Genomic DNA, 27,504 nt, shown 5'->3' on the forward strand with positions numbered 1-27,504 from the left:
GCAGAGGCAGTTCTAAAGGGATGAGCATGCGATTTATTATTGAATATACTGTATAGTACATGTATAACATTCAGAAAAGGACATGCAAACTTTTTAACTTGGAACCATTTGAATTTTCTCACTCGGGAACCTGTGGAGCTCGGCCATATTTCCTGTGACAGGACCGATCATGTCTTGCATATTGGAATTATTTGGTATAGAGTCTTGCTTTAAAATTGTGTCTTGTTGCAGCGATATAATGTGAAGTGGCCCAAGGCTTCCTGCGGAAAAAAATTAAGAGTGTAAAGCCTCTTAAAAATCATAGCATCACAGTTTACCAGTGAACAGTTTGCTGTTTCATTTTCAAACCGATAAGTTAGCTGTACTATACTCAGAAGACTATACTCCATGTGCGTAACTAGGCAACGATGTTCTCTTCCATTACGTGACGTGTTAGTATGTCCCAGTACTTGCATGCTCTTTTGCTACACATTGAAAGGTATGTCTTTTTTCTTCACAAAAAGAGTACATACATTTAGTGTATAGTATACAGTAAGTAGGCGAATTGGGACGCAGCACCACAATTTGAAAACATTCTGACCAATCGAATGTTTTGTTATTCAGTTCCTACGCTAATGGTCATTCATCAGAGGTTTGGGGAGTGAGTTGTAAACCAAATGCATAGGTCAAATTTCCATCTCAGTGTACATCTCTGTTACATCTCAGTCTCTCTGTGTTGAAAAACATATATAACATATGTCATAACATAAAAAAATTTATTTTATATCTATATATCTTTATATATATATATATATATATATATATATATATATATATATATATATATATATATATATATATATATATATATATATATATATATATAAATAAATAAATATATATATATATATATATATATATATATATATATATATATATATATATATATATATAAATGCTTAGAGACACCCAGGATTGGTCTCTGGCCAATAACAGCAAAAATGTTTACATATAAAGAGCCTTGATTGTGTTTTTGGTAAGTTACGTTTTATATAATTTTAAACTTTATTTAAAGGTACACTATGTAACTTTTTTTGTTCAAAATAAACCAAAATTAAATCATGAGTAAGTAAATCATAAATCCATCCTCCAAACCGTGTTTTTATCTTACTCTGATTCACGAATGTAAGTATCTATATTTTAGACCCGTCGGGACAGATTTCGTGGGAAATTGCGCTCATACGTCATTTGCCCGTGCGTGTCTCGTCATATCCATAAACAGAGAAAAGTAGCTTCGGCTACTTTGTCACGTGTAAGGTGTGGGAGTAGCGTAGGTTAGTTGTCACAACGAGCGAGACCATGGACCATGCAAAACGGCAAACCTCCGGGGAATCACGTGTTGTAAAAACCAAGAGCCAGAGATGGCTTTTCTCTTACTCAACTGGTAAGTTGTTTTATTGGAACAATAGATAGCCATGTACCTCTCTAACAGAGTTCGGTGTAAAGCATTGTAAAGGGTGATTTCTGTATGGGTTGTTATTGCGTGGTGCTGGATTTTATTTTCAAGGACCATGCAAATTATAAACCTTTTTAGTTATGAGAAAGAACTATTCACTTCAACTAAAAGACATCCACCACCACCTGTAACACGTTTGACCTTATCAGACTAGTAATCATTAGGTTAACAACTTTTGTAATGTAATTAATTTAAAAACATCAGTGTCTCCTATTTGTCAAAACCAAGGACATTAGCTGGATTGTTTTGTTTAATGGAAGCTGAGGTAACTTAGCTGTCAATGTATGACATGATCAGAAAAAGTTGGATTTATCTTAAAACTTGCCTCGGGTATTGTCACTGTTTGTAGGAATACCAGACTGAGAAAATATCATAATTTGGCCAAGGGGAGGCACAACTAAAGTATGGGTTTAGCTGCTGCAGTGTCATGCAAAGTACATTAACGTTCCTTATGCTCTGCTCATATCATGTTCACGTAAACTGGAACTCATATAGACATTTTCACACCTTGTTTTCCAGCTCAGCATCAGAGGATGTTACTGTTTCAGTTTCAACCTCTTTACCGGCTTAAAAAAAAAAAAAAAACGCCGTATATCCATTTTCCCTCACACTGATCGGTGTGCAAACCATTTTCACCCGTACAGGCATGCAGCGCTGGAGCACAAGCAAGCACAGTGTTCTTCTGCAAAATGCATGCAGTTTTATTTTTTTATTTAAAAAAACAAACTTCCATAGTGTACCTTTAAATGTATATTTATTATATTTGCAATGTCATTTTTCTGTCATACATAAGCTTGTGTAAGTTTTTTATGTCTTTTTTCTCCTGTCATTTTTAAGTTCTTAAGTAAAAAAAATAAGCATCGACTTAAAAGAGGCCAGGGTGTCGCTGGAAGACATCCACGACAGAGACATATGGAGAAAATTGATTCACTGTGGCAACCCCTGAACTAGGGAAAAGCCGAAATGAAAAGAAGAAGAAGTAAAAAAAAAACTAAATAAAAAAGAAATTAAATCTTTAAAGAAAAAACCCAATATCAGTTGATACTCTAGGTTTTGCTATTGCTATCAGAAAAGACAAAAAGTGGTATTGTGCCATCTCTAGTATGAACTATTAAAGGCATTTTTTTTCTGCATAATGCACATAGACTTCTAAGGGTTAATATATTAGCATACACTATTTAACCATTTTTGTTACTGATAATGAACAAACATGTAAAACCTGACACAACTGACACAATAGTCATTGCTATTAATTGCATTTCTTTTTTTTTTTCTTATATATTTTGTACAAACTTATGAGCTCAATATTCCGACTTCATTATTTATTTATTTTTTTAAAGATTTAGTTGGAAATGAGGGTGTGGTTACTTTTCAAATTCATGTGCATACAGTGCATACAAATGCGCTTAATGTATTACTCTTCATAAAAAGCTAAAGCATCGCTGCAAAAAAACAAAACAAAACATGCTTTCACTCTTTCACACAAATCTCAGTCTGTTCAGTCTAAAGTCTTCCAAAGACAGCTAACAGAACGAACAGCCATGCAGACCGAAAGTTACTTTCTTCCCAACGAGGTATGAGAAGGTGATTACAAAAGTCATTTGGAAAGTCTTGCCTTAAAAGAGCATTATTAGATAAAGGCTTGGAGGTTCTTGGGAGCTAAATAGACACAGAGGGATTCCATCAGGGCATTATCTTCTCGTCCATGCCTCTCGCTCGCTCTTATCTCTCGCGCTGAGTTTCCTGGGTGGAGACTGCGGCATGCCGTTGGCTCCATTGTTAACAGTTTAGGAGCTCGTGCAGAGAGGATGTAGCGAGGAGTCCTGTCAGACAAACATCTCGCAGAAGGTCAGTTTAATGTGCTAGGTGATGCATCTGTGCCAGGTGATGTGTGCTGTAACTGTTCAGGAAACGACCTTTCGAACAGTTTAGAGCTCACAATGAAAGAAGAGGTAAATACGTCCGTCCTGGTTAGACGTTTCATACGAATTATAAAGAAATCCAGTTGAAATAAGTTATTTCTGGGTAGAGTATGACAATCTGTTTCAACACCGCTCCCAAATAAGGTGGAATGAACATTGCCCTGGTGCTGGTATGGATTTTTTTATCCAGTTCTGACTTACATAATACGGGATTGCCTCAGCTAGCTGAACATACAGCCTATTTATAGATTTTTAAACCGCGCATATAAATATAAACATTGTCTACGTCTAATAAACGGCTTTATGGTGTCTAGGCTATACAGGACAGTGCAGAGTGGTCTGTGATCTGTGTGTGGATGTGTGGGACATTTTATGTATTCAGGAAGGAAATAGTTAAACACAGACATGTGGAGTGACTCACTAGCATTGTTGTGTTCCTCTGCTCCCATTTCTGCCAAGCCTGGCTCTGGCAGTAAAATCAATGTTGAACGCATGTAGCTCTAAAGATAAAATTAGTGAGCAGGCGGCCTTGAATAAAAGGCTGTGTAGCGTAGCTGTGTCAATCTGGCCTAAAGGACGTTGTTGTCATTGTTGTTATCATTGTTGTTGTCATTCAATACGTGCTATTTTGCACCATTTATTACATTTAATTGTCATTCATTCATTTTGTCTATCTATCTATCTGTCTCTCTAACTATCTATCGAGACTTCAAAAATCACAAAGAGAAGAAAATAAAATATCTTCAAGCACTAATTACACTTCTTTTAATGATTCTTTTGAATTTTATTTTTGGTAGTTGCTTTATGCATGCAGCGTGTTTCCTTTATTTTAAAAACAATATCACTTCATGCTTTGCTAAGTATTAACTGGCGAATGTGACCATAGAAGCGGTGTATCTGGGAGTGTATGGAGGTAAATGAGATCAGCTGGGGCTTTTTTGCCGTGTCTGGTTATGTGCACAGTGATTGCATTAGATCAGCGCGCAGAGGGACAGCACGGCCTGCCCATTTGCAGCAGTTCCTCGCCCATTAGGCCTCAGCACTGAAATCCTGCAACGCCCAGTCTCCACTACTCCCACTATAATGCAATTACACCCAGGAGAGAGTGCCGATTTAGGAGCCAAGCCCACATAGAGACAGATCTAGGAGCGAATGAGAGATTGGATTTATCTCACTTTCATATCACTCTGTCCTTATTATCAGTTTGCAGTACGGCCTTATTGCTTTTAAATACGACACCATACATTTGCTGAACTGACAGTTTTTTTTGTGTGTGCGTGTGTTTTCATGCTAGATAGAATCTGAACTTATTGCACACTTGTGGCTTGTTGCCTGAGCCCAGCTGATTTTATCTGCACAGGTGCTCATGTTCACTTCTTTTTTTTTTTTTTTTTTCTTTCCATACATTGACATTTAGAGCTTCAGCATATTTGCAGTACATTGATACTTGCAGTGGAAAAATGGTGGAAAGTAAAGAATGTATCTCATGTTGGTCCTTCCTGCTGTATATTGCATATGTGGCTACAATTTAATTGCTGTAAACTGTAGAAACCAACCACGATTTAATTCAAAGCTCTTTTAAAAATACTTTTCTTTTTCACTTAATTCATTAGGTTAATACACCTAGCACAGCATTTTAACAGCTTGTCTATCACCGGTGGAAGGCCATCAGAACTGACTGGAACAACACTGACATGTATATCTATATAAGTCTTCATTATTTGAAAGAATGTAGAAAAGCTATTCTGTTCACATTCAGGTTTATTAAACACATAATAAGAGTATGAATTAAGACAAACAACCAAGTCTAACTAGTAAGTCGAATAAATATCAGTTAAAATAAATCAGACAATACGATGCAGTATATACAATTTAAATAGTACGTACCACCTTACTGTAAGAACCAATTTCAGGTCAATTTATTGATATAATTTAAACGCTCTCCACACACAGACAGCTAATATATAGTTGAGGTCATAAGTTTGCATACGCCTGAATAAGCTATTTCACATAACAGATGTTTACATATAGTCCACAAGACACAATACTAACTGAATTTACACAAATGAACCAGTTCAAAAGTTTACATACGCTTGATTCTTTATACTGTGAGTCGTTACCTGGGTGATCAACGATCAACAGTGTTTTTTATGTTTTGTGAGAGTTGTTCATGAGTCCCTTGTTTGTCCTGAGCAGTTAAACTGCCCACTGTTCTTCAGAAAAATCCTCCAGGTCCTGCACATTCTTTGGTTTTAAAGCATCTTCTGCATATTTGACTCTTTTCTAACAGAGACTATATGATTTTTTTAGATCTATCTTTTCACACTGAGGAAAACTGAGGGACACGTACATAAGTATTACAAAAGGTGCAAAGGTTCACTGATGCTCAAGAAGGCAACACTGAGAGCCAGGGGGTGTAAACTTTTGAACAGGATGATCGGTGTAAATGATATCTTCTGGGAATCATGTCATCTGATGTAGCTTCTAAAGGGCAGTACTAAATGAAAAGAAGGAGAGATCTTTAAACAAAATAACAATTTACCCTGATCATCCTGTTCAAAAGTTTACACCCCCTGCTCGTTAATGTAGTGCAAGGCATGTGTAAAAGTATGACATCAACTGTATTTTGGTGTCACTCATAGGTTGTACAAATTGCCTACTGTTCTCTAAGGAGTAGTGACAGTCTTGTATCCTGTTTCATCCTGTGTGTCAGTTATAATGGCATATTTAAACGCAGTTCTCTCCTTTGTCACTTTTAGAGGTAACCACACTAACCACTAAAATGCTACAACTTTGCTTCTGGTTGAGATGCATGCAAAACAGAACTGGATTTAAATTCGGAAAAAACAGTGTTTTCAAAACTTGATATAATAGAAAAAGTAAAAAAAATTCACCATGTGGTGGGTTTTCTCAGGCCACTACACAAATTTCATGCACTTTTTTACTCGGCCCCTTCAGACCGTGACCCTACAGTCTGTTGCGTTGTGTTCAGATAAACTATATGGCTACTTGTTTCTAATGTGTTTTAAAATGATTCCACTGTGCTATTGGTTTTGTGCTTTTCCATAAATTTCCTACCTAACGAAAATCTAGTTATGTCAGCCTTACAGAAAACATACAATAGAGATTTAGTTGTTTTTTTTTGTTTTTTTTTTTACCAAAACATAATACTACTTTAATAAATAACTTTCACAAAAACATTCCTGCATAGCTTGACTGATTTAATTTCAATTAAACCGCATTTCTCTTTTCCACTGTTAGATATTTAAATGATTTGTAATACTTCAAATCTAATGAATAATGCAGAGGATATTTATTTATTTATTTATTTTTGTATAGCCTTATAAATCATACTGTGTGTAATGTGAAAAACTGTCATAAAGGTAAAAACAGATGTAGAGCTATTTGTCTGAAGGCACAGTCCATTATCCATGTGAGCTCACTGAGCACTGTCTCCTTTGCCTTATCCGTGTTTTTTCTGTTGATCCCAATTAGGCGGAACGACGAAGTCACTCACATTAAGATCCAGAATTCTGGCGATTACTATGACCTGTACGGAGGGGAGAAGTTCGCCACTCTAGCCGAGTTGGTGCAGTACTACATGGAGCAGCATGACCTTCTGCGAGAAAGGAACGGAGACGTGATCGAGCTCAAATATCCTCTCAACTGCAAAGACCCCACTTCTGAGAGGTAGGACAGAAGCTAGGGCATCTCACACACACACACACACACACACACACACACACACACACACACACTAGTGGTTGCACAGCTATTCATTTTTACCAGTTAACTCAAAAACTAGTGTGTTTTTTTTCTCCATAGCTAAAGCAAACACTTCAATGCGTTGCTATTTTTAGGGTGTTTCATTAGTGCCGTTAATTGCCGATAAACAAAGAACATGTGAGACTGGTTACAAATTACATTTCCAGCGTCAATGTTTCTTTAGGTTACACGTTTAATAGCAAAAAGAAATGAATCAGTGCATTAAATGTGCAAAATAATATATCCATGTATCATGTTCCACTATTTAAGGTGGTACCGATTGTTAAAATGCGCTCATGGACAACATGGTGGCTCGGCTGAAATCACTGGAAGCTCATGTCCGTCAACAGAGACCTCTTTATAGCTTAATGACCGACCATCCGTGGATGGAGGATGCTATGTTCAACTGCAGTTGGAGTAATCTGAAAACGAGTCTGCATCTGTCCTCTGTTACGTGCCACTCTAAACAAGCTGTGCTGTATGGGATTGGATAGCGACATAAAACCTTCAGCACCAATCGCGCTCTCTTACACAGCGCTAGTCACAGCGGAATGCACTAAACCTTTTGTTTACTTTTTACTTTGCTTTAACGAACAAGAAAAATGGCTGCAGAGGAACGATACAGTCTTGCGCACACATCAGTCAAAGTGATATGAACGTGACGGTGTTCCATTGAAGCAAGAGATAATGAATTAAGAGCGTTTTCTTAGTTGACTAGTCATGCAAACCCTAAACACACTCGCACAGAGACAGAGAAATAGAGAGAGAGTTTGAGAATTCGTGAAACCATGCCCTCTAGTGCACAAAACATGCAGAGGGCTATACTTGGCAACAAGCCAAAACAGAGCAAGCATTAGGTGGTAGCAGGTGGTGAGTGTAGTATTAGATCGTTCATTCTCGATTTTGCGATTTTTAATACTAACACTCTGTTCCTGTGCTTTTCGGAATTCAGCTCCGAGAGCAGCTATTGTTCAGCTACGTGTCGATATTTGTTGTTTATATGCAGGCCTGCTGTTTAGGAAATCTTCTCTAATTACCTTCTACTAACACTGTAAAATTGTTTAGGTTTGCTTCTAAGTCCAGAGACGCATCACTTATCATTGTCTGGTCATAAAGATCACAGTTTATGATAGCTCGGTTTTTGCGGTTTTTCCATTAAACGAAAACAGCCAGGGTGCCACCCACACATACCTTCACTTTTCCACATCAACAGCTCTATCACATGATGTAGGCGAGCTTTCTACAAGCACATGTGCCTATTTTCCAACCACAAACGTATAGTTTTTATCGTTTCGACTGAAACGTGTGCTACATGATAAAGACTGCTGACGATATCTATCAAAAAAAATTTTAAATATCCTTTTGTTTTGTATTTTAACCTCACGTATGGTTTTTTTTTTGTAAACTCAATTACATGCTAAAAAGAAATGAAAAGCAAATGACATGAAAATGAATTCGATGTGTGTGTTCAGGTGGTATCATGGGCATCTGTCAGGCAGAGATGCAGAAAAGCTCCTCACAGAGAAAGGCAAACCAGGCAGTTTTCTGGTGAGGGAGAGTCAGAGCAAACCTGGAGACTTTGTGCTGTCTGTTCTCACTAACGAGGAAAAACATGAAAACGTGGACCGCAAGACAAAGGTCACCCACGTCATGATACGCTACCAGGTATGGAAGAGATTAGAGATTAGACGCTTAAGCGAGTGATTGTTGGATTTTCAAAAAGCCTTATCATGTCATTTGTGTCTTCTTGTGCTGCTTGCTTATACAGGATGTGAAGTATGACGTGGGTGGAGGGGAGAAGTTCGACACATTGACAGACTTGGTGGAGCACTATAAAAAGAATCCAATGGTGGAGAAGAGTGGGATTGTCGTGCACCTTAAGCAGGTGCACTTTCTGTTTCACTGTTTTAGATTGTAGATCTTTTCCTTTTTTCCTCTTTTCCTGTTTGTATTAAAGCACCCTTCCCTGTTTGCCAAGTCACAGTGTTTCCTACGGTTGCTTTGTGTTTTCTCTTTACAAATGGAAGCCGTTCAATGCCACTCGGATAAATGCGGCCAACATCGAGAACCGGGTGCGAGAGTTAAACAAAGTGGCAGACAGTTCTGAGAAGCCCAAGCAAGGCTTCTGGGAAGAATTTGAGGTATATCAGTGGGCTGATTGTTCATTTATTTATTTATTTATTTATTCCCATTTTGTTGAGTAGCTCAATTTAGTGGAGATATCATTTTTTTCCATAAGGAAATAGGAGAGTATTTCATATTTCAGTTTATATTTGCCTCTGTACTTCTTTACATATTATATCTGATGCCTGAACAAAGGGCCTTCTGTCTGAGCTTCTTTATATGAGCATGACCTCATATAAAGCATCTGTGTCCTCTCCCCCAGGAGGCGCTAGCAGGACACAAAGTTTCATGTAGACTTGCAGCCCTATATTAAACACTGTTCTGTCTGTGTGGTTTTTGCTGCTCAGAAGCCTATTTTGCCTTAAGTACTGTTTTTGTTGTATATCAGAGTTCTACCTATATCCAGTGACTGCAGTTATTTTCTTTCAGTGAGTTTTCTTCTATCATGTATTTCCCCAGATGCTACAGCAACAGGAATGTAAACTCTTGTACCCCAGAAAAGAAGGACAGAGAGCTGAGAATAAGAGCAAAAACAGATACAAGAACATTCTACCCTGTACGTCAACACTTGCACACACCAACTCTCGCCACCTGTTTTCTTTTTTTTTTCTTCCTTTCTTTCTTTCTTTTCTTTGCCTAAGTAAGGGTTGTTGAACATACAGCCCGCGGGCCTGGACCCCTCCGATAAAGGCTCTAATCCGGCCGCCCACCTGAATTAATCCACGTTCGATATTAAAAACATCTTGTGTACTGTACTTGCATTTGAGATTTGAAAAAAGTGGTAGTCCCAAGTCTAGTCTAGTCAAGTCAAGTGGATTTATTGGCATTTTAACCATATACAGCTGGTACAGTTCACAGTGAAATGAAACAACGTTCCTCCAGGTCCATGGTGTTACATAAAAACAACACAGGACTACAACAGACCACAGAACTAAATGAGACTACACATTTCTATGTAAATTGCACGTGCAAAGTGTGCAAACAGCACAAGACAGTACAGTAACTAAACAGGACAATGGTCACAGTAAGAGACAGTGTAGTACCGACTAATACACAGTTCTAGTGTGGAAGTGTCATGTAACAGAAAGTGCAAATGAATACCACTATGATAAAAATGCTGTGAAAGTAAACATTCTGTTATTACACTAGGGGACAAATTAAAGCAATAAACCAGTGGCTGTAGACTCCGCTACTAATACAGTGTGCTGTGTGACAAAATGTGCTATATGATATGTAATTCTATATTATTATATTAGCAAGCTAAACATTTTGATGCTGTCATTTTAACAAATAAAAAAATGTTAAAGTCATGATTGCGTAACTATTCGCCCCCATTGCTAAAAACATTTTTTCAACAATGGGGGTGAATACTTATGCAATCACAATTAAGCTACATTTTTATTTGTAAATGTTGTTGTAAACTATGTTGATTTCGCTCACTTAAAAATGAATCGACACGATCTAGCCTATAATATTTATCGTCTTCAATCTGTGTGTACCTTTCACATAAAGGCTGATAAAGGAAAACATGCAATAGGAGTTGATTTTGTTTTTATTCTGTCACAGTTGACACTGCACTGTGTCAACAAGTGTCATTTGGCGATTACCTTAAATGACTTTAACATCTCTGTCTTGTAGTTGACACCACCCGGGTGACGATCAGGGAAGCAGATCCCGACGTGCCCGGCTCTGACTACATCAATGCCAACTATATCCGAGTAAGTCAAGTCCAGGTTAAAAGTCTTGTATAAACTCGAAGACATTTTTGTCGCTCATCTGAGGAGCTTCACCAGTTGTCTGATGCCAGGCCCTAGAGAGCATGCACTGTTATTAATATAAAATGTAACATTTCAGAATTTTAAACTAGTGGTGCAGTGGTGGCTCAGTGGTTAAAGGCTCTGGGTTACTGATCATAAGGTCAGGAGTTCAAGCCCCAGCACTACCAAGCTACCACTGTTGGGCCCTTGAGCAAGGCCCTTAACCCTCAGTTGTATAAATGAGATAAATGTAAGTCGCTCTGGGTAAGGGCGTCTGCCAAATGCCGTAAAATGCAAATATAGTTCAATTTTTGGGGTTTAATGAATCTAATTGTGTGTTTTGCTCTTCCTCAGAGTATGCAGGAAGAGGGCCGTCATGTGGACGAAGGCAAAGTGTTCATTGCTACTCAGGGCTGCCTTCAGAACACGGTGCTGGACTTCTGGAGGATGGTCTATCAGGAGAACACTCATGTTATTGTCATGACAACCAAGGAAATGGAGCGAGGCAGGGTGAGGTCAGGCCCGGGAGGCTGCTGAGCTTTATTTCCAGCTGTTGCAAAAGAACAACAGGTTTATTTTAATAATGGGAGCTATAAAAACGTTGCACACTACAGCATTCAAAATATGAGTTCTGATTGTGACATAGAGAGAAAAATTACAGATACTTCTGTGGCTATTTGTCTTTGAACATTGTTTACATTGTCATCTTTTTTTTAAACAAGCCATTATGCCAATCGACACCAAAGCTGGTAAATAAAATGAAAAATCTGAAAAAAGTCTATGGAATTCTCCTCTGGTCCCATGAGTTGCCTTCAGCTAAATAATTGACCCAAATCTGTGTAACTGGTTAAACCGCAACAGACAGTCTGATCCAGAAGTTGCTCTGGTTCATGTCTACAAAACTAGTTGCTGAACTATGGACAGGTTTTTTTTTGGTTGTTTTTTTTTTGTTGTTTGTTTTTTTTTTCTCCATGTTTATCCTCTCTGCTACAGTAATTTTTGGCACTTGGTTGGGTCCACTGAAATATTTTATCTTTATTCTGTCCATTCACAGAATAAATGCGTACGCTACTGGCCAGACGCTGACACAACAAAGGAGTTTGGGAATGTGCGTGTGAGGAACATGGAGGAGCAGGCTGCTCAGGACTACATCCTCAGAGAGCTGGAGGTCACACGTACAGACCGGGTAACACCTTTTTCATTCATTCTTATAGCTGGATTCTCCCTAATTTTTTGCAGAAACTAACCCGCTTTAGAGTAAAAAAACAAACAAACCCACACCTTATGATTGCAACACAGAGCATAATAATATTATTCAAATCATAGGCAAAAAAAAATCTTTATTTATTCAAGCTGTATTTCTTTTTAACCACAACCAGTTACCCTTTTTTAAATGTATATATTTGGAGCATTTTGCATGGGCTGGACTTATTTCTGCTGCTTATTTCTGCTTGTTTTTAAATTATTGAGATGTAAACCAGCACCATCTTTTCAAACCCATTTAATTTGTGACTAGCCTTTTACACTCCTAACTTGCTGGTTATATGACCTCTAGTATCATTAAAAAAATGCAAACCTGAAACTCTCACTTTAAGAACCACTGACTTACAGCAGAGAAATATTTTAGACTCTGTAGTCTTTATGACTTGTCAAAGCAATGCATCTGAATTGCTTGTCTCAATTCAGATTATTGACATAATTTACTGAGTGTTCATTTGGTATAATTGTAGAAGGAGGCTTCCCGGTATATCTGGCACTATCAGTACCTGAGCTGGCCTGATCATGGCGTGCCTAATGAACCAGGAGGAGTTCTCAACTTTCTTGAACAGGTCAACCAAACTCAGAACGCCATTCCAAATACCGGACCTGTCATAGTCCACTGCAGGTAACACAGTGCAGCCGCTTTATACCTAAAATGTACTAAATCTGCTATATAAAGTGCCCTCCACTAATATTGGCACTCTTGGTAAATATGTGCAAAAAGGCTGTGAAAAATGTTTTTTATTGTTTAAACTTTTGATATTTTGTTTAAAAGACTCACAAAATACTCTGATCTCATGGATATCAAACAATTGCGAACAAAACACTGGGTTATTAAAAAATACTTATACTGTATACAGTATATAAAATAAATATACTGTAGGTGTGCAACAGTTATTGGTACCCTTTTAGTCAATACTTTGTGCTACCTCCCTTAGCCAAGATAACAGCTCTAAGTCTTCTCCTATAATTCCTGATGAGGTTGGAGAATACATGGCAAGGAATCTGAGACCATTCCTCCATACAGAATCTCTCCAGATCCGTCAAATTTCGAGGTCCCCGCTGGTGGACTCTCCTCTTCATTTCAACCCACAGGTTTTCTATGGGTTTCAAGTCAGGGCACTGGGATGGCGATGACAGGACCTTGATTTTGTGGTCAGTAAACCATTTTTGTGTTGATTTTGATGGATGTGTTGGATCATTGTCCTGCTCGAAGATCCAGCCATGGCCCATTTTAAGCTTTCTGGCAGAGGCAGTCAGGTTTTCATTTAATATCTGTTAATATTTGATAGAGTCCATGACACCATGTATACTAACAAAATGTCCAGGTCCTCTTGCAGAAAAACAGACCCAAAACATTAAAGAGCCACCACCATATTTAACCGTGGGCATGAAGTACTTTTCCATATGGCTACCTCTCTGTGTGCGCCAAAACCACCTCAGGTGTTTATCTATTTTGGTTTCATGTGACCATAGAACCCGATCCCATTTGAAGTTCCAGTAGTGTCTGGCAAACTGAAGATGCTTGAGTTTGTTTTTCGATAAGAGTACAGGATTTTTTCTTTAAACCTTTCCAAACAGCTTGTGGTGATGTAGTAGATTGTTGTTTTGTAGACTTTCTGACCCCAAGACGCAACTAACTTCTGCAATTCTCCAGCTGTGATCCTTGGAGATTCCATCCTCTTCACAGTGCGTTGAGACAATATAGACACACGTCCGATTCCAGGTTGATTCATAACATTTCCAGTTGACTGAAACTTCTTAATTATTTCCCTGATGGTGGAAATGGGCATTTTCAATGCTTGTGCTATTTTCTTATAGCCACTTCCCATTTTGTGAAGCTCAACAACCTTTTTCCACACATCACAGCTATATTCCTTGGTCTTACCCATTGTTATGAACAACTAAGGGAATTTGGCCTATGTGTTACCTCATATTTATACCCCTGTGAAACAGCAAGTCATGATTGAACATTTTCCTGTTCCCATGTAAAATGTAAAATATCAGCAGGAATATACTTCAAATATAGTTTTCTCATATGAATTCAAAGGGGTGCCAATAATTGTTGCACACCTATATTTATCAAAGATATTTTTGATAAACCTGTGTTGTATTGTGAATTTTTTTTTTAACAAAAGATCAAAAGGTCAATCAATGAAGGCAATTTTTCACAGCCTTCTTTGCTCACATAGATAGATAGATAGATAGATAGATAGATAGATAGATAGATAGATAGATTCAGTTTTAATTTAAATTGTGTAATGCACAATTTTAGCCATTGATTATCCCACTTATACCATGGTCACTTGGCAACATTGACAGGTTATGGGTCGTTAGATCTAGAATTCTGCCCGCTCTAAATCATATCCAGAGATAACGTACTGTACAGTGACACTGTAATTGTATGTTACTATGGTTACAATTATTTATAGGCAGCACATTAATTTCGAATGTGATTAAACTGACTGTAACTACCTGAAATGCACTGTGTCTCTGAAACCGTCTCCACACACACGTAGATATTTATTTTTTAACTTTTTAAAACTCTATTGTCACATGGACAGGAAAAACACATTTAAAAAAACCACATTACAGCGTCAGCTTATGCATGTCTATTGCAACTGTTATGAACGTGCTAGGAATATGTTGTTACTCTGTAATTTGTTATATAATAACAGGTTTGCTTTATTTTATTATTACACCTTCATGCTGTGGTGACAGATTTTAAATGTGCCCTGTACTGTTCCTAAATCCAAACCTTATTTTGAAAGGAACTTTTAGATAACACCTGAGTGAACTAGCAGCTGGTGAGACAATTTCCAATCAAAGATTGATATGACTGAAGAGTGCATTTTGCCTTCTCTTCTGCTCAGTATGCATGCATTTAATGATATTCTTGAGGCGTTTGCATATTCAAATTGAGTGGACAGTTTTTTTTGCGTACAGTAGTGTAAAACTCCTATTTTCAAAATTTTCACTTCTACGTGTGAGAGGTCTTAGCTAGCAAGATTTTAGACACATTTACGCTGACCAACTGTTTTTATGTCTATGTTTGTTAAACTGGCCCAATGTGCTCTTTGCCGGAAGTTTTGGCGAAATATAGTATATTGTTCAGAATTTTCCTCCTTATCTGTTTTGTTTTGTTTTTATTACAGCGCAGGGATCGGAAGAACAGGCACAATAATTGTGATTGACATCCTTATTGATATCATAAACAGACAAGGTATGCTGATGACATCAATCGTCTGAATGTGATAAGCTACAGTGAGAGCTGATAAGTGATGATGCGTACACGTTTTTAACTGTGGTTAAGTCTGTTCTTCCTGGTGTGTTTCTGTGTAGGGCTGGACTGTGACATCGACATCCCAAAGACCATCCAGCGAGTGCGTCAGCAGCGATCCGGCATGGTCCAGACTGAAGCCCAGTACAAGTTCATCTACATGGCTGTACAGCAGTATATCGACACAGCACAGAAGAGACTGGAGGAGGAGCAGGTAACATTTTGTTCCTTTTATAACGCTACAGTGTTTTGTAGGATTGTGTGTCTAGGAGTCACCCCGTTCTACTCTTCACTTAATCACTACTACTCCCCTGCCTGTGTAATAGCATCCCTGGCAGTCTGAGTTCAAAGCTGTAAAAAGAGAAGAGCTTTTGTCCAGCCAGTGTGTATGGATGCTCCTCTTGCCCATGGCAGTCTCTCATGTTGTCGATGATCTTTTGCAGAGGAATAAGACAAAGGAAAGAGAGTACTCCAATATCAAGTACCCTCAGATGACAAATACTAGGGCCCTGCCCAACATGAGCTCGTCTCGCTCATCATCTGTGTAAGTTCCTCTCATGCACACACTCAATACACCCCACACAGCAGTTATTTATTGATGAATAAGTTTCCTTTATTCACAAGGCTTATGAGAAATCATTTGAATTTACTGTATTTGCTTGCGTAAGTTGTCCCAGTGAGTAAGTTAAAGTGTCTTAGGCAAGTAATTCGTTTTCCATACACTGCTTAAGAAACCTGAACTAATGTGCAGTTTTAGTGTCTGTAAACTATGCGTAGCTGACACCCACACTCGCTCAGCTCTGTTTCCTGTTTGTTGAACGGCGTGACGTAAAGCTACTAATATTTGTTTTGGGAAGCATCCGTTGGACAGTAACTTGTAAACTGTACTGCTCATGTCTGTCTCTTTTCATTTGTTTACTGATGAGATTTGTTTGGACAGTAACTCCGTCATCGTTCACACTGTGTATAACATCCTGTCTTATTTAACTAGAATGAATGATGAAACAGCCAGTGTATATGAGAACGTACACATCAAAAAGAGCCCCATCTGCACAAACTCCAGGAGATAGGGCTTGGGGCTGCTGCCTCACACTGTCTCTGTGTGAGTATGCATTTCCGTTCACACACACACGCAGACACACACACACACACACACACAAATACACAAACTGCATTCTGCACTGCAATTACTGTAGCACCACACAGCTGCTCACACAGGTGGTGTCAGGGGTGTGAAAGTCAGAAGGTTACAGGGGAAAGTATAGTGTAAAAAGTGAATGTGAGGTCACAGTGTAAAAATTCTTTCTAGTCCTAGTTTATTTCATTATAATAAGTATATTTCGATTCATTCAGAAATAAAACAGGCTCCTGGCTTAAACTGCGATCTAAAATGGGCGTATGCTGTATTACAATAAAGTAATTTAAATCCAAATCATTCCAAGTTATTACCCTCTGTATTGTTCTACATGTAGTTAAAGGTACTTACCCAATAACTCTGTTGAATGCTTGAATTTGATTGGCCAGGAGTCAATTAAATTCCTATAACAGCAGCACTTACTGTAGTGCCAGCTGTAATTTAAAACATAGGTTTATATTGATGCGCTTATTCAAATGTTGCCAATTCAAACTGTTACAAATTCTATAGTAACAGCTCATTCACAGGGACTTTTGTTTTGTTCAGATGCGCCCCTTGATCGAAGCCTAATAATAATAACACACTCTAGACTGTGCTGTTGTATGAAAATAATGTACTTTGTGGGTTGCAGCACACAGCATACATGTTGTGCAACATCAATCATATAACAGCGCGATCTGGAGTGTGTGTGGGTTCTTAGCTTCTGAAAGAGGCCCTACCTTCACCACTCTGTTGTACAGTATGGTTCTAAATAAAACCTTTGCGCATAAATTCTCTCAGCAGGACAAGCCAAAAACCCCTAAGGGGTTTTATAAATATAAATATATTTCTTCTTTATTTATTTATTTCCTTAGAATGTGCGTTGCAATGATTCTAAATAGTAGGTATAAACTGCCTGAGCTTTCTGAAATCTTGGTGGCTATTGTTAAGTCTTAGTAATGGGATTAGAGTTTTCTCTGAGGAAAGAGTATAGATAATAGGCAAATGTTACTTGTTTTAAATAGTTTTAATTAGGTTTGTATTAAACAACTAAACACAAAAGTACACTTCAGTTCTCCTAAATTATATTCCTAGTAATATTGTTGTTATTTTTTTACAGTTCATGAATGTGATATATGTACAGTATATAGAGTACATGAATGTACATAATATTTTGTATAGAGGTGTAAGGAACGGACCTTTGTGTCACCCTTTTAGCCTTAGTGTGATACAGTATCAACTTACCAGAAGAAGGGTAGCTGTAGCTGGATGCTCTGAATAAAAGCATTGATGTAGAAGGGAGTGGGTTGTCCTTGAGTGTTCCCAAAACACAAAAGCAGAACTGAGCTTGGTGTCTTAGTTGTGAAGTACGTGGGTAAATTATGCTACTAAAATATTATCATTATTGAACTGAATGAAATGACACTTTCAGTTTACAGTGCACAGTTTTTAAGATTCTTGTCTTTGTAATTAACTGTGTGTTTGTGTGTGTGTGTGTGTGTGTGTGTGTGTGTGTGTGTGTTTTGCAGTAGAGGTGCTATGTGCAGGCACTTGGCTGTGAGGTGACTTTGGAGCGTGTCACTGAGTGGATGCCCGTGTGTTGGAGGTGTGATTGGTGGACCCCCGAGAGCTCCACGGCCCCCTTCACTCCTTCCTCACTGACTGACTCGCTGTCTAAGTGCCTGATCCGCTACAAACAGCCAGAACAGAGGCGCCTCGGTGCTTTTCCCTCCAGTCTGATAAGCCGGCACAGTTCTACCTACAGTACCTATCGCTCAGCTACTCGATCACTTCTAAACGGACGAAGACTGTTAAACAGGGCTAACTCTAGGTTTCTCCAGGCTTTGTCCTGTCCACACTCTGTATGCCTGCTGCCAGACCTCGTGCTGTCCTCAAGACCTCTGTTGCATTTCACTAATAGGTAGTGCTTTGCTGTGAGATGGACATATCCAACTGTCCATGGCAGAAGATCTTACCAAGCTTGCACGCTAAAAAAAAAGAAGCTAGAATTGCAACACGTTCCAGCTCTCAAGCTACGTATAATGCAGATATGTTAATGATGTAATTGTTAGCGAACGGCAAAAACGGGTGACTTTTTAAAGTGGTACGTGCTGTAGATAGATTTATATGTGCCAATAAGCAGGCTGCATTTTATGCTTTGGTGAAAGTGTCTGCTATGATGCTTTGCGAAGCTTTCCTGTACTGATTATATATGGGGTCACATGTTAGTTATTAATGGGCTCATAGACCAATCAGCTTCTGTGTTTGAGCTTTTTCTCAGCAAGCATGTCTTCAGAAGATTTTTTATATCTGGTTTTAGAACGCTTTGGCGGTTCAACAATAACACTGATTATTTCTCTTATGGTATATCCGTTATTGATTCCTTTTATTGGCAAGTTTTCTCTTCGTTTTTGAATGATAATTTATTTTTTTGGACAGATTTTGGAATCTTTGAGCAGGGTTGATTAAATACGTCATTTGATTGTTATTCCACATTCTCAGAGGAAGACCCTAAAACCTTTTTTGATTGATATTCAGGGTTTGTGTATTATAAATACGGTAATGAGTAGGCATTCAGGGATTGTGGTCTGTTCAGGGATTGCACTCTACATTTCTTCAGTGGCAGGTCAAGGTGTGGCTGGAGACATGTGTGAGTTATGAAGGGTTTATGAAAGTCATGAAGGTCAGGCAGAGAGGACAGGTCGCCACTGGTCAGGTCACTGATGTGAACAGTCTTCAGTGAAGATTTAAGCAGTCCAGATGGCCCGAGACTCAGATTACGGAATAGGTTTGCCTGTGAAAAAGCAATTTGTAAAAGGCCAGTAATCCACACAGGATGATTGGAAGAAACCAGCATGACTTGTGAGGTCAAAAGGAGTGTGATCTTACAGGAATCGCATGCTGGAATGAGGAGGATTAAACACATGCGTCAGATTCTGAAGGCTTAAAATAACTCAGGTTCTGATTGGTCGGATTAAACGCCGTCTACATCCATGTAATTGATTTTTAGCAAAGACTATGAGGAGGAAGGTGATGTGATGAGTGGAAGAACTGAGACTGCGTTTTAATTTTGATCCAACCCGGCTGTGTTTCAAGTTATATAGTGCCCTCGTGAATTATAGGCACCCTTCACATAAGAGTGATTTTGTAAAATAAATGTTACACAGAATTTTCCAGTCAAACAATAGGAGAAACAATTTCAGTTCTATCCAAAAATTCTCATTAGAACGCCTTCGTAAATAATAACATTTTCTGTCAAACATTTGCCTTCAGTCCCCAGGAACTACCGTTGCTTCCTTTTTCTGTTTCCCTGAGGTATAAATATGAAGGTGCACACCTGTAAAATTCCCTTGTCATTCATTATCATAGGAAAAGCCAAAGAATATTCAACAAAGAAGAGGCTGATGGTTGTTGTCTTGCACAAATCAGGTAATAATTATTTTAAAATGCATAAGCAGGTATAAATACCATTAAGCACAAATAAGCCCAGAACTTCAAGTTTTGCTGAAAAAGTGTGTGTGTGTGGGGGGGGGGGGGTAGCACTGTGGCTTAGTGGTTAGCCTCGCACCTCCAGGGTAGGGGGTTCTATTCCTGTCTCCACCCTGTGTGCATGGAGTTGGCATGTTTTCCCTGTGCTTCTGTGGTTTCCTCTGGGTACTCTGGTTTCCCCTTGCAGTCCACAGACATGCATTGTAGGATGATTGCCAGCTCTAAAATTGTGAATGGGTGTGTGATTGTGCCCTATGATGGGTTGGCACCCTGTCCAGGGTGTCCTCCACCTTGTGCCCTGAATCTTCTGGGATAGGCTCCAGGCTCCCCCACGACCCTGTATAGGATAAGCGGTACAGAAAATGGATGGATGGATGTGAAAAGTTGGAAATTTGCCAGGAAGTGGACCCACTGTCCCACCTGACAATGAGGACGAAGGTGAAAGCAGGAAATAGAGCCCAAATAGTTCAGTTTAGTTATTCATGTGGTTGTCAAAATCAAAATTCCAAATCAAACCATGTAATACTTCCATAACAGCAAGCATTGCAGGACAGAAGCTCAACATCAACATATGACTTGAAAATATCTCATAAAATGAGAAACTAAACCAAGCAGCATTAGAACTGCTAGGTCTCACGCTCAGAGGAGACCCAAATAAATTGTTTGTTCAAGCACACCATCAGCATATTTGGTTACAAAATGGAGGCTGCATACAAGAAAAAGCACCTGATGCACCACTGTGAAATATGGAGGTGGATTATTGATGCTTTGAGGCTGTTTTGTGGCTGGTGTTTCAGGGGCTTTTGTGAACATTTGAATTATTTCAAATAGCAGGATGTTTCAGCTCAAAACCTAGTCTTGGCCAGACTTGAAGCTTTCAACAATGTGACCAAACAGACTTCACAATCAAGACATAACAGTTTAAAGAAACACAAAATCACCTCAGTCTCCAGACTGAACCTTACTATGGTCATTTGTCTGTATTAAAGAGGGATGTTCACAAGCATAAAAATGTGAATATAAAGAAATGGACTGAGATCTCTTTTCACGTGTCTCCAACCTTGTTAGCCATTACAGGAAAAGATGCCGGTAATATCGAAACCAGTGTTTTGTAGAAAAAAAATACACTACATTTTGTCTTAAAACAAAAAACGTCAAACTATTCATTGCCCCTGTATGTTTGAGCACAAAAATATATTTTATTGCATGTGCTATTTTTATTATAGATTTTTCTTATATATATATATATATATATATATATATATATATATATATATATATATATATATGACTGTTTGCTCACTTTCAAGAAGAGTGCCAGTTATTTTGGAGGGTACTATATTATAGTTTCAGTATTTCTTGCTGGAAATTCACCTCTGTTTGTTTAAAAAAAAAAAAAAAAAAGAAAAGAAACATTTTTAAATGTGCTTCTCACTAGGGTAAGATCCTCAAGGGTATCTATTTGGTCCAATGTATGTCTAATGTTACATAGGAAAGTGAACCCAGTGTACTTTGAAATCTTAAGTCATAATCTTTAACGTGCAAATATGTATGCTAAATAAATGTACAGAAGTCATAAACTTGAGGATCGCACACGAGTGACGACCACTCACCTACTGTTTAGTACCTCTTATTTTCTGAGAATGTTCATGTTTGACCTCTGACTGAATTTGCAACAATGAAGCACACATGTATAAATCACAGGCTGATGTGTGTTAAACAGCACTGTTACTGAACATAGGAATGGACTTGCTATCTTTTCAATGACCGTTGATGCCAAAAATGTTGTAACTACGCATGTGGAGGATTTAGCCTGTGGGTGAGATGAAGTGTATTGCTACAAATGTGCTACAAATAACCAAACACTGAGGATAATGCGAAAAATGATGTCGCGATGTTCAAGATTTTTTGCAAGCTTCTTACCACTGTTGGAAAGGAAGAGTTTTATTTATGAATTCTCTTTTATACTAGGACGCTCGTTTGTCTCTTCTCGATATTTGTTGCGTTCACTTTGCCACTGTGAAAATGGCTAAGGGGTCAATCTTTGGTGTTTTGCTGAGACTTCAATACTTGAAATTGTGTATGAACTGCTGAGACCTAGCTGCCGGCTAGCGTGATTACCTTCGGTGGGTGTTGACGTGTAGATAACATTTTGTTATTTTGTTGTAATACCATCATTGATGGATTTTAGATTATATATTTCATTTCTCATTGATTTATTATTTAGTAATACATGTGAACTACAGTCATCTGAAAAGTCAGTACGCCCCATGGAAATTGTTGGCTTCTTTATGACATATTTGGACAAGCAAACATTTGATCATCTTTGAAAGAGTGCCTGTTAATAAAGTTTATATACTTGAACAAAATCACAAGGAAAATTATTTTTTTCAATCAATTACTCAACAGAAATAGCAATATATGTGACCTTCTCTGGAAAAAGTAAGTACACCCTTGGCCTCAGAAGCTAGTATTGCCTCCTTGGGCAGAAATTACATCTTGTAGGCATTTTGCATAAACCAGGCTTGCTGGAATTTTTTACCATTCTTTCAGTTGCAAGATGTTTGAGGGTGTTCTTGCATGTACGGCCCGTTTCACATCCCCCTGCAACATTTCAGATTGGGATTCAAATCCGGGCTTTGTCTAGGCCATTCCATAACCCTTCATTTCTTCTTTTTGAGCCATTCCTTGGTGGATTTGCTCGTGTGTCTAGGATCATTATCCTGTGGAAAGGTCCACTTTCGGTTCAACTTCGACTTTCGGACATATGTCATTTTCAAGCCCTCTTTGATATGATGCAGAATTCATAGTTGAATCAATGAATGCAAGCTGTCCAGTCCATGAGGCAGCGACGCAACCCCAAACCATAACATTTCTTCCAGCATGCTTCACAGTTGGTATTAGGTGCTTCTCCTGAAAAGCTGTCTTTGGTCAGTGCCAAACAGGTCTGCTGTTACTGTGGCCAAACAACTCTATCTTTGATTCATCTGTCCAGAGCACATTATTCCAAAATGCCTGGTCTTTGCCTGTATGCTCATTGGCAAACTGTAGTCTTGCTTTAATGTTCTTTTTAGACAGTAAAGGCTTTTTCCTGGCACGCCTCCCATGCTGGTCAAATTTGTGCAATCTCTTTCTGATTGAAGAAACATGCACTTTGACACCAATAGTTGCAGGACTTACTAGCAGATCTTGTGGTGAAATTTTGGGGTTCTTGAATTTGCTGGGAAGGACAGTCCTGGACAAATTGTCGTTTGAAATCTGTGCCACTTGTAGATGATTTTCCTTACAGTGGAATTATGTATTTCAAATAATTTGGAGATCTTTTTAAATCCCTTGCCAGACTCATAGGCATCCACATTCTTTTTTCTGAAGGCCTTACAGAACTCTTTAGATTTTGACATGATGACACCACACACCTCAATAGCAAAGGGAACACCAGACACTAGATATGAGAGGGGTATAAATACGACAGGTTCCACCTGCACTCTCTGAGCAGGTTCTAATCACTGGCACTGGCATCTTCAACACCTGATTCTAATTTTATGGATTTGAAGGTGTGATAAATGTAGGGGTTTACTTACTTTTTCCATGTGACTGATCTGTTTTTTGTTCATTTAAATTGTGAAATGTGTCATTTGATAGAGTGTATCAACTTTATTAATAGGCACTGTTTCAAAGAGGATCAAATGTTTGCTTGTCCAAATATATATATATATATATATATATATATATATATATATATATATATATATATATATATACAAATATGTATATATACAAATATACAAATATGTGTATATATGTATATATATATATATATATATATTTCCTCACATGACTGTATATGATGAAATGTTGACTAGTTGCTTTTGTATATTGTTTTAGAATTCTTTCGCAAATTATTATTATTATTATTATTATTATTATTATGATTATTATTTGGACACTGCAATGTTAATAATCCTAAGGTATGCAAAACATTGTTATTCTACGTTTTCAATTTAGTTTCTTTCAATGTTTTTTTTTTCCCTCTTTTTTAATCTCTGATTTAATCTTTTATTCGTTTATGCTGTTTGTCCTTGTGTGAATACTGTTTTTCCTCTTGCACTGGCTAAACCTAAACGCCTTCTTTTGTGGCAACCACAGCTGATGCGATGACTATCTTAACTGATAACGAATAAATAAATATAATATTTAAACTTAACACCAAGACCTGTTTTAATGCCTCCTTAGACAACTTAAAGATCCTAACCTCTTTAAGGATGAATATATCAAGGCAAGTTATTTTTCATTCAATACAATGTTGAAAATTGATTTCACAGTGTTCTTTTTTTTTTCCTTGACCATCATTCAGTCAATACTCCCATCCCTATTACCCCGTTACCTGTTATGCTTGGAGGTTTTGACATTCAAAACATTGGATCTCATGAACAAAACAAAAATAGCAGATGACAGAACAGTCAGAAATGGTTTACTGTGCTGGTTGTGTGTGATTTTATTTATTTATTTTTGCAACAAAAAGGCAGAAACAAAAAAAAAAAGTGTGTGGGGGGAGGGGGGAGTAGGTGGTCGCCATGATATAGTCATCATGGCTTGTACATCTTGCAGAATGGAAAAGTAGTATCTGTATTGAAGATTTAACAAAGAACCAGAATACTTGTAACTTTTCAAAACAACATTGACCATATCAGTTCATAACATTGCATAAGTAAGGAATATAACACAACTGGGGCATGCTGTTATAGAAAAAAACAACAACAACAACATTGGAGTGGTGTGAGGCGTTATTTTTCTCTAACAGCACATCCACAAATCAACAAATCCCACAGCAATCAGAATCGAGAATTCAGCAGTGCTGTGATATAACAAAGTGACATCATGATTAGGTTTATGTTGTCGCCACACGACCAGATGTTAAGATGTGCATTTTGAACATGGTTTATATTTACAGTTGGATACAATGGTACTATAAGTAGATCAGAGGGGTTGAGATTAGATTATTAAAACCCCAATCTACAGGATAAACTGGAAGGATATAGTTGAGCCTGAATTTGGGACATTTGGCATTTATTGGGACGGACAAATCAGCCTGAAAATCTGTTTATCCTGTAGTGTGGATCAAGCATTAGTGTTGACTATGTGACAGGCAAGTGTCAAAACCGCTCCGCTGTGCAAACGCATTCCATGCAACACCAGTTTACGTGTGTGTGCATGCGTGTGCGTGTGTGTGCGTGTGTGCATGTGTGTGGTCATATTTGTTCAGCCACCCTGTAGATTCTTGGATGGTTGAGTTTCAGTTCACAACACACAGACCTGGCTACCAATACAGACACAGAACAGGAGGTAGGTGTGTGAGGTAGGGAGTACATTATTCAGATTGAACACAATGTGTCCTAAACTAATAGTAGGTGGACTGAATAGTCTTGAATTCAGTCTGATATGCTTCAGAATTGGTGTGTGCATCATGATTAGGATCCCACAGAATGGGCCCCAAGAATAAACTACTGTAATAAACTACCATCATAGCAAAATGTTATTGTATTTCTTCTTTAAAAAAGTTTTTCAGGAAAAAAAAAAGTTTATTATTATTATTATTATTATTATTATTATTATTATTTTAGGAAAGTTACAGTTAATTTGCATATTGTGTAAAACAAAAATATGTCCTTTTCTTTAATACAAATTGAAGCTTTTATACCAAGTACAATCCACTTTAGTACTTAAAAGCGTATTTACCATCCTCTGATTCTTGTATCATTTAGTTTTCAGTCATTTCAAGTAGACATTATTTGTGTTATATTTATATGCTGAAACCAACCAGGGTCATTTTGACCCCAATATAAAATAATTGAAATAAACCCACCATTATTCAAACTTCAACAGTTTATTTATATATATTTTTTATTTTGTATTTAAATACAAAAGTACATAGAGACATTGGTCTCAGTATGACCCCTGTCAAAATAAAGGTTAAATAAATGTAATTCAAATTTAGATTTTTCAATTTGTCTATAATGTGAAATGATTGGTGTTTACATAGAATTAGGAACACCACATGCTACAGGGAGTTATAGCACATGATTTGGCTCATGCTATGCTATGGGAATACTGGCATGTGACAGGAGGAGCAAGCATTTGCCATCTTCCTGTCTGTATGTTGGGAGCAAAGACTACACCTTTTCTGAGTAGATTTTCCAGCCGATCGTTGGACATCCACAGCAGCAAGTGGAGTTTTCCTCACTTCCATGAAGGTCATTGCTGCTCGTATTGGGGCTTGGAGCATGGCAGTATCAGCTCTCCTCTTTACGTGTGGCATGACCAGGGCATGCCCCAGCTGTCTCAGGTAGGTGCGGCGACGTCGGCCACGTTATGAAAACTTCCATTCTGTGACGTTCCCCATCCAGATGATGAAGGTATCTGTGCCTGTCACCTTCAAAATGAATGACAGTGTGCCACTACCCCTTCTGATAGTTTGTGATATTTTAAATTTTGACCTATGGGAAGCATGAACTCAATAAACAGTACCATTGATTAAAACTGCATAGGTGGAATTGAGTGCTTTTGACTGGGGTCCCCCAGGACCCCAATACATTGGTATTTTTAAAAAGCACTAATTAAAACAGAAACTGAAAACAATAATATGAAGTCATTAAGAACAAACTGATTGACAACATCATGAAAAATTGGAATGATAGAATAAAGCACCCGTGAGATATGACAAAAAGTCCACCTCAGGGGTCTGCAGGTACCCCAGTCGGTAGAATGAGGGTTAATGTGAGGTTGGGGTATTTTACAACAATGGCATGTGTTCAAGACAAATTTTGGATAAATTCACTGTAATTAACACTCGTAGACATAGCGTTCAAATGTTGTGCTCTCTATGGCGTCTGATCATCTCAACATCTCATTACTTATTGGACACCCTATCATCATATCCATCCACTTTTTCATGCACATCGACATGTTTGACAGCTGCTCATGCTGAAGCGTCCTCAGTTTCCCCATGGGCATATTTGTGCGTTATCTGAGACTACATACAGGAGCTGGATACTGTTTCACACTTCTTTTACTTTTAACCTCATTTCCCACAAAGGCTTCATAATGAACTACTTTAATTGGCTTCTTGTGGATTCTAAAATGCCCAGGAGGAGGAGCAGGTGATTCAATCAGGTGACTGTGTGTGTGTGTGTGTGTGTGTGTGTGTGTGTGTGTGTGTGTGTGTGTGTGTGTGTGTGTGTGTGTGTGTGTGTGTGTGTGTGTCATGTTTTCTCAGTCAGCTTGGAGATGTTTGGATGACT

At 38.1% G+C, this 27,504-nt stretch overlaps 1 protein-coding gene across 4 annotated transcripts in view; it reads left to right on the forward strand.

Annotated features, from left to right (window-relative positions):
- ptpn11b (protein tyrosine phosphatase non-receptor type 11b) overlaps window positions 1–24,410 on the forward strand; it is a 43,015-nt gene extending 18,605 nt beyond the window's left edge. For 3 of the 4 annotated variants that reach the window (XM_017487814.3, XM_053686166.1, XM_017487817.3), the window contains exons 3-16: window positions 6,913–7,107; window positions 8,655–8,847; window positions 8,951–9,067; window positions 9,210–9,323; window positions 9,766–9,862; window positions 10,945–11,024; window positions 11,418–11,573; window positions 12,118–12,249; window positions 12,794–12,948; window positions 15,479–15,546; window positions 15,666–15,817; window positions 16,047–16,147; window positions 16,595–16,705; window positions 18,247–24,410. In XM_017487814.3, coding sequence (XP_017343303.1) covers window positions 6,913–7,107; window positions 8,655–8,847; window positions 8,951–9,067; window positions 9,210–9,323; window positions 9,766–9,862; window positions 10,945–11,024; window positions 11,418–11,573; window positions 12,118–12,249; window positions 12,794–12,948; window positions 15,479–15,546; window positions 15,666–15,817; window positions 16,047–16,147; window positions 16,595–16,673 — 1,639 coding nt within the window. In that variant the 3' untranslated portion in view covers window positions 16,674–16,705; window positions 18,247–24,410. The remainder of the gene's footprint in view (window positions 1–6,912; window positions 7,108–8,654; window positions 8,848–8,950; window positions 9,068–9,209; window positions 9,324–9,765; window positions 9,863–10,944; window positions 11,025–11,417; window positions 11,574–12,117; window positions 12,250–12,793; window positions 12,949–15,478; window positions 15,547–15,665; window positions 15,818–16,046; window positions 16,148–16,594; window positions 16,706–18,246) is intronic. The other variant, XM_017487816.3, reaches the window with a different exon arrangement.
- The last annotated feature ends 3,094 nt before the right edge of the window (window positions 24,411–27,504 follow it).

Source organism: Ictalurus punctatus, chromosome 15 (assembly GCF_001660625.3).
Source record: "Ictalurus punctatus breed USDA103 chromosome 15, Coco_2.0, whole genome shotgun sequence".
NCBI lineage: Eukaryota > Metazoa > Chordata > Actinopteri > Siluriformes > Ictaluridae > Ictalurus > Ictalurus punctatus.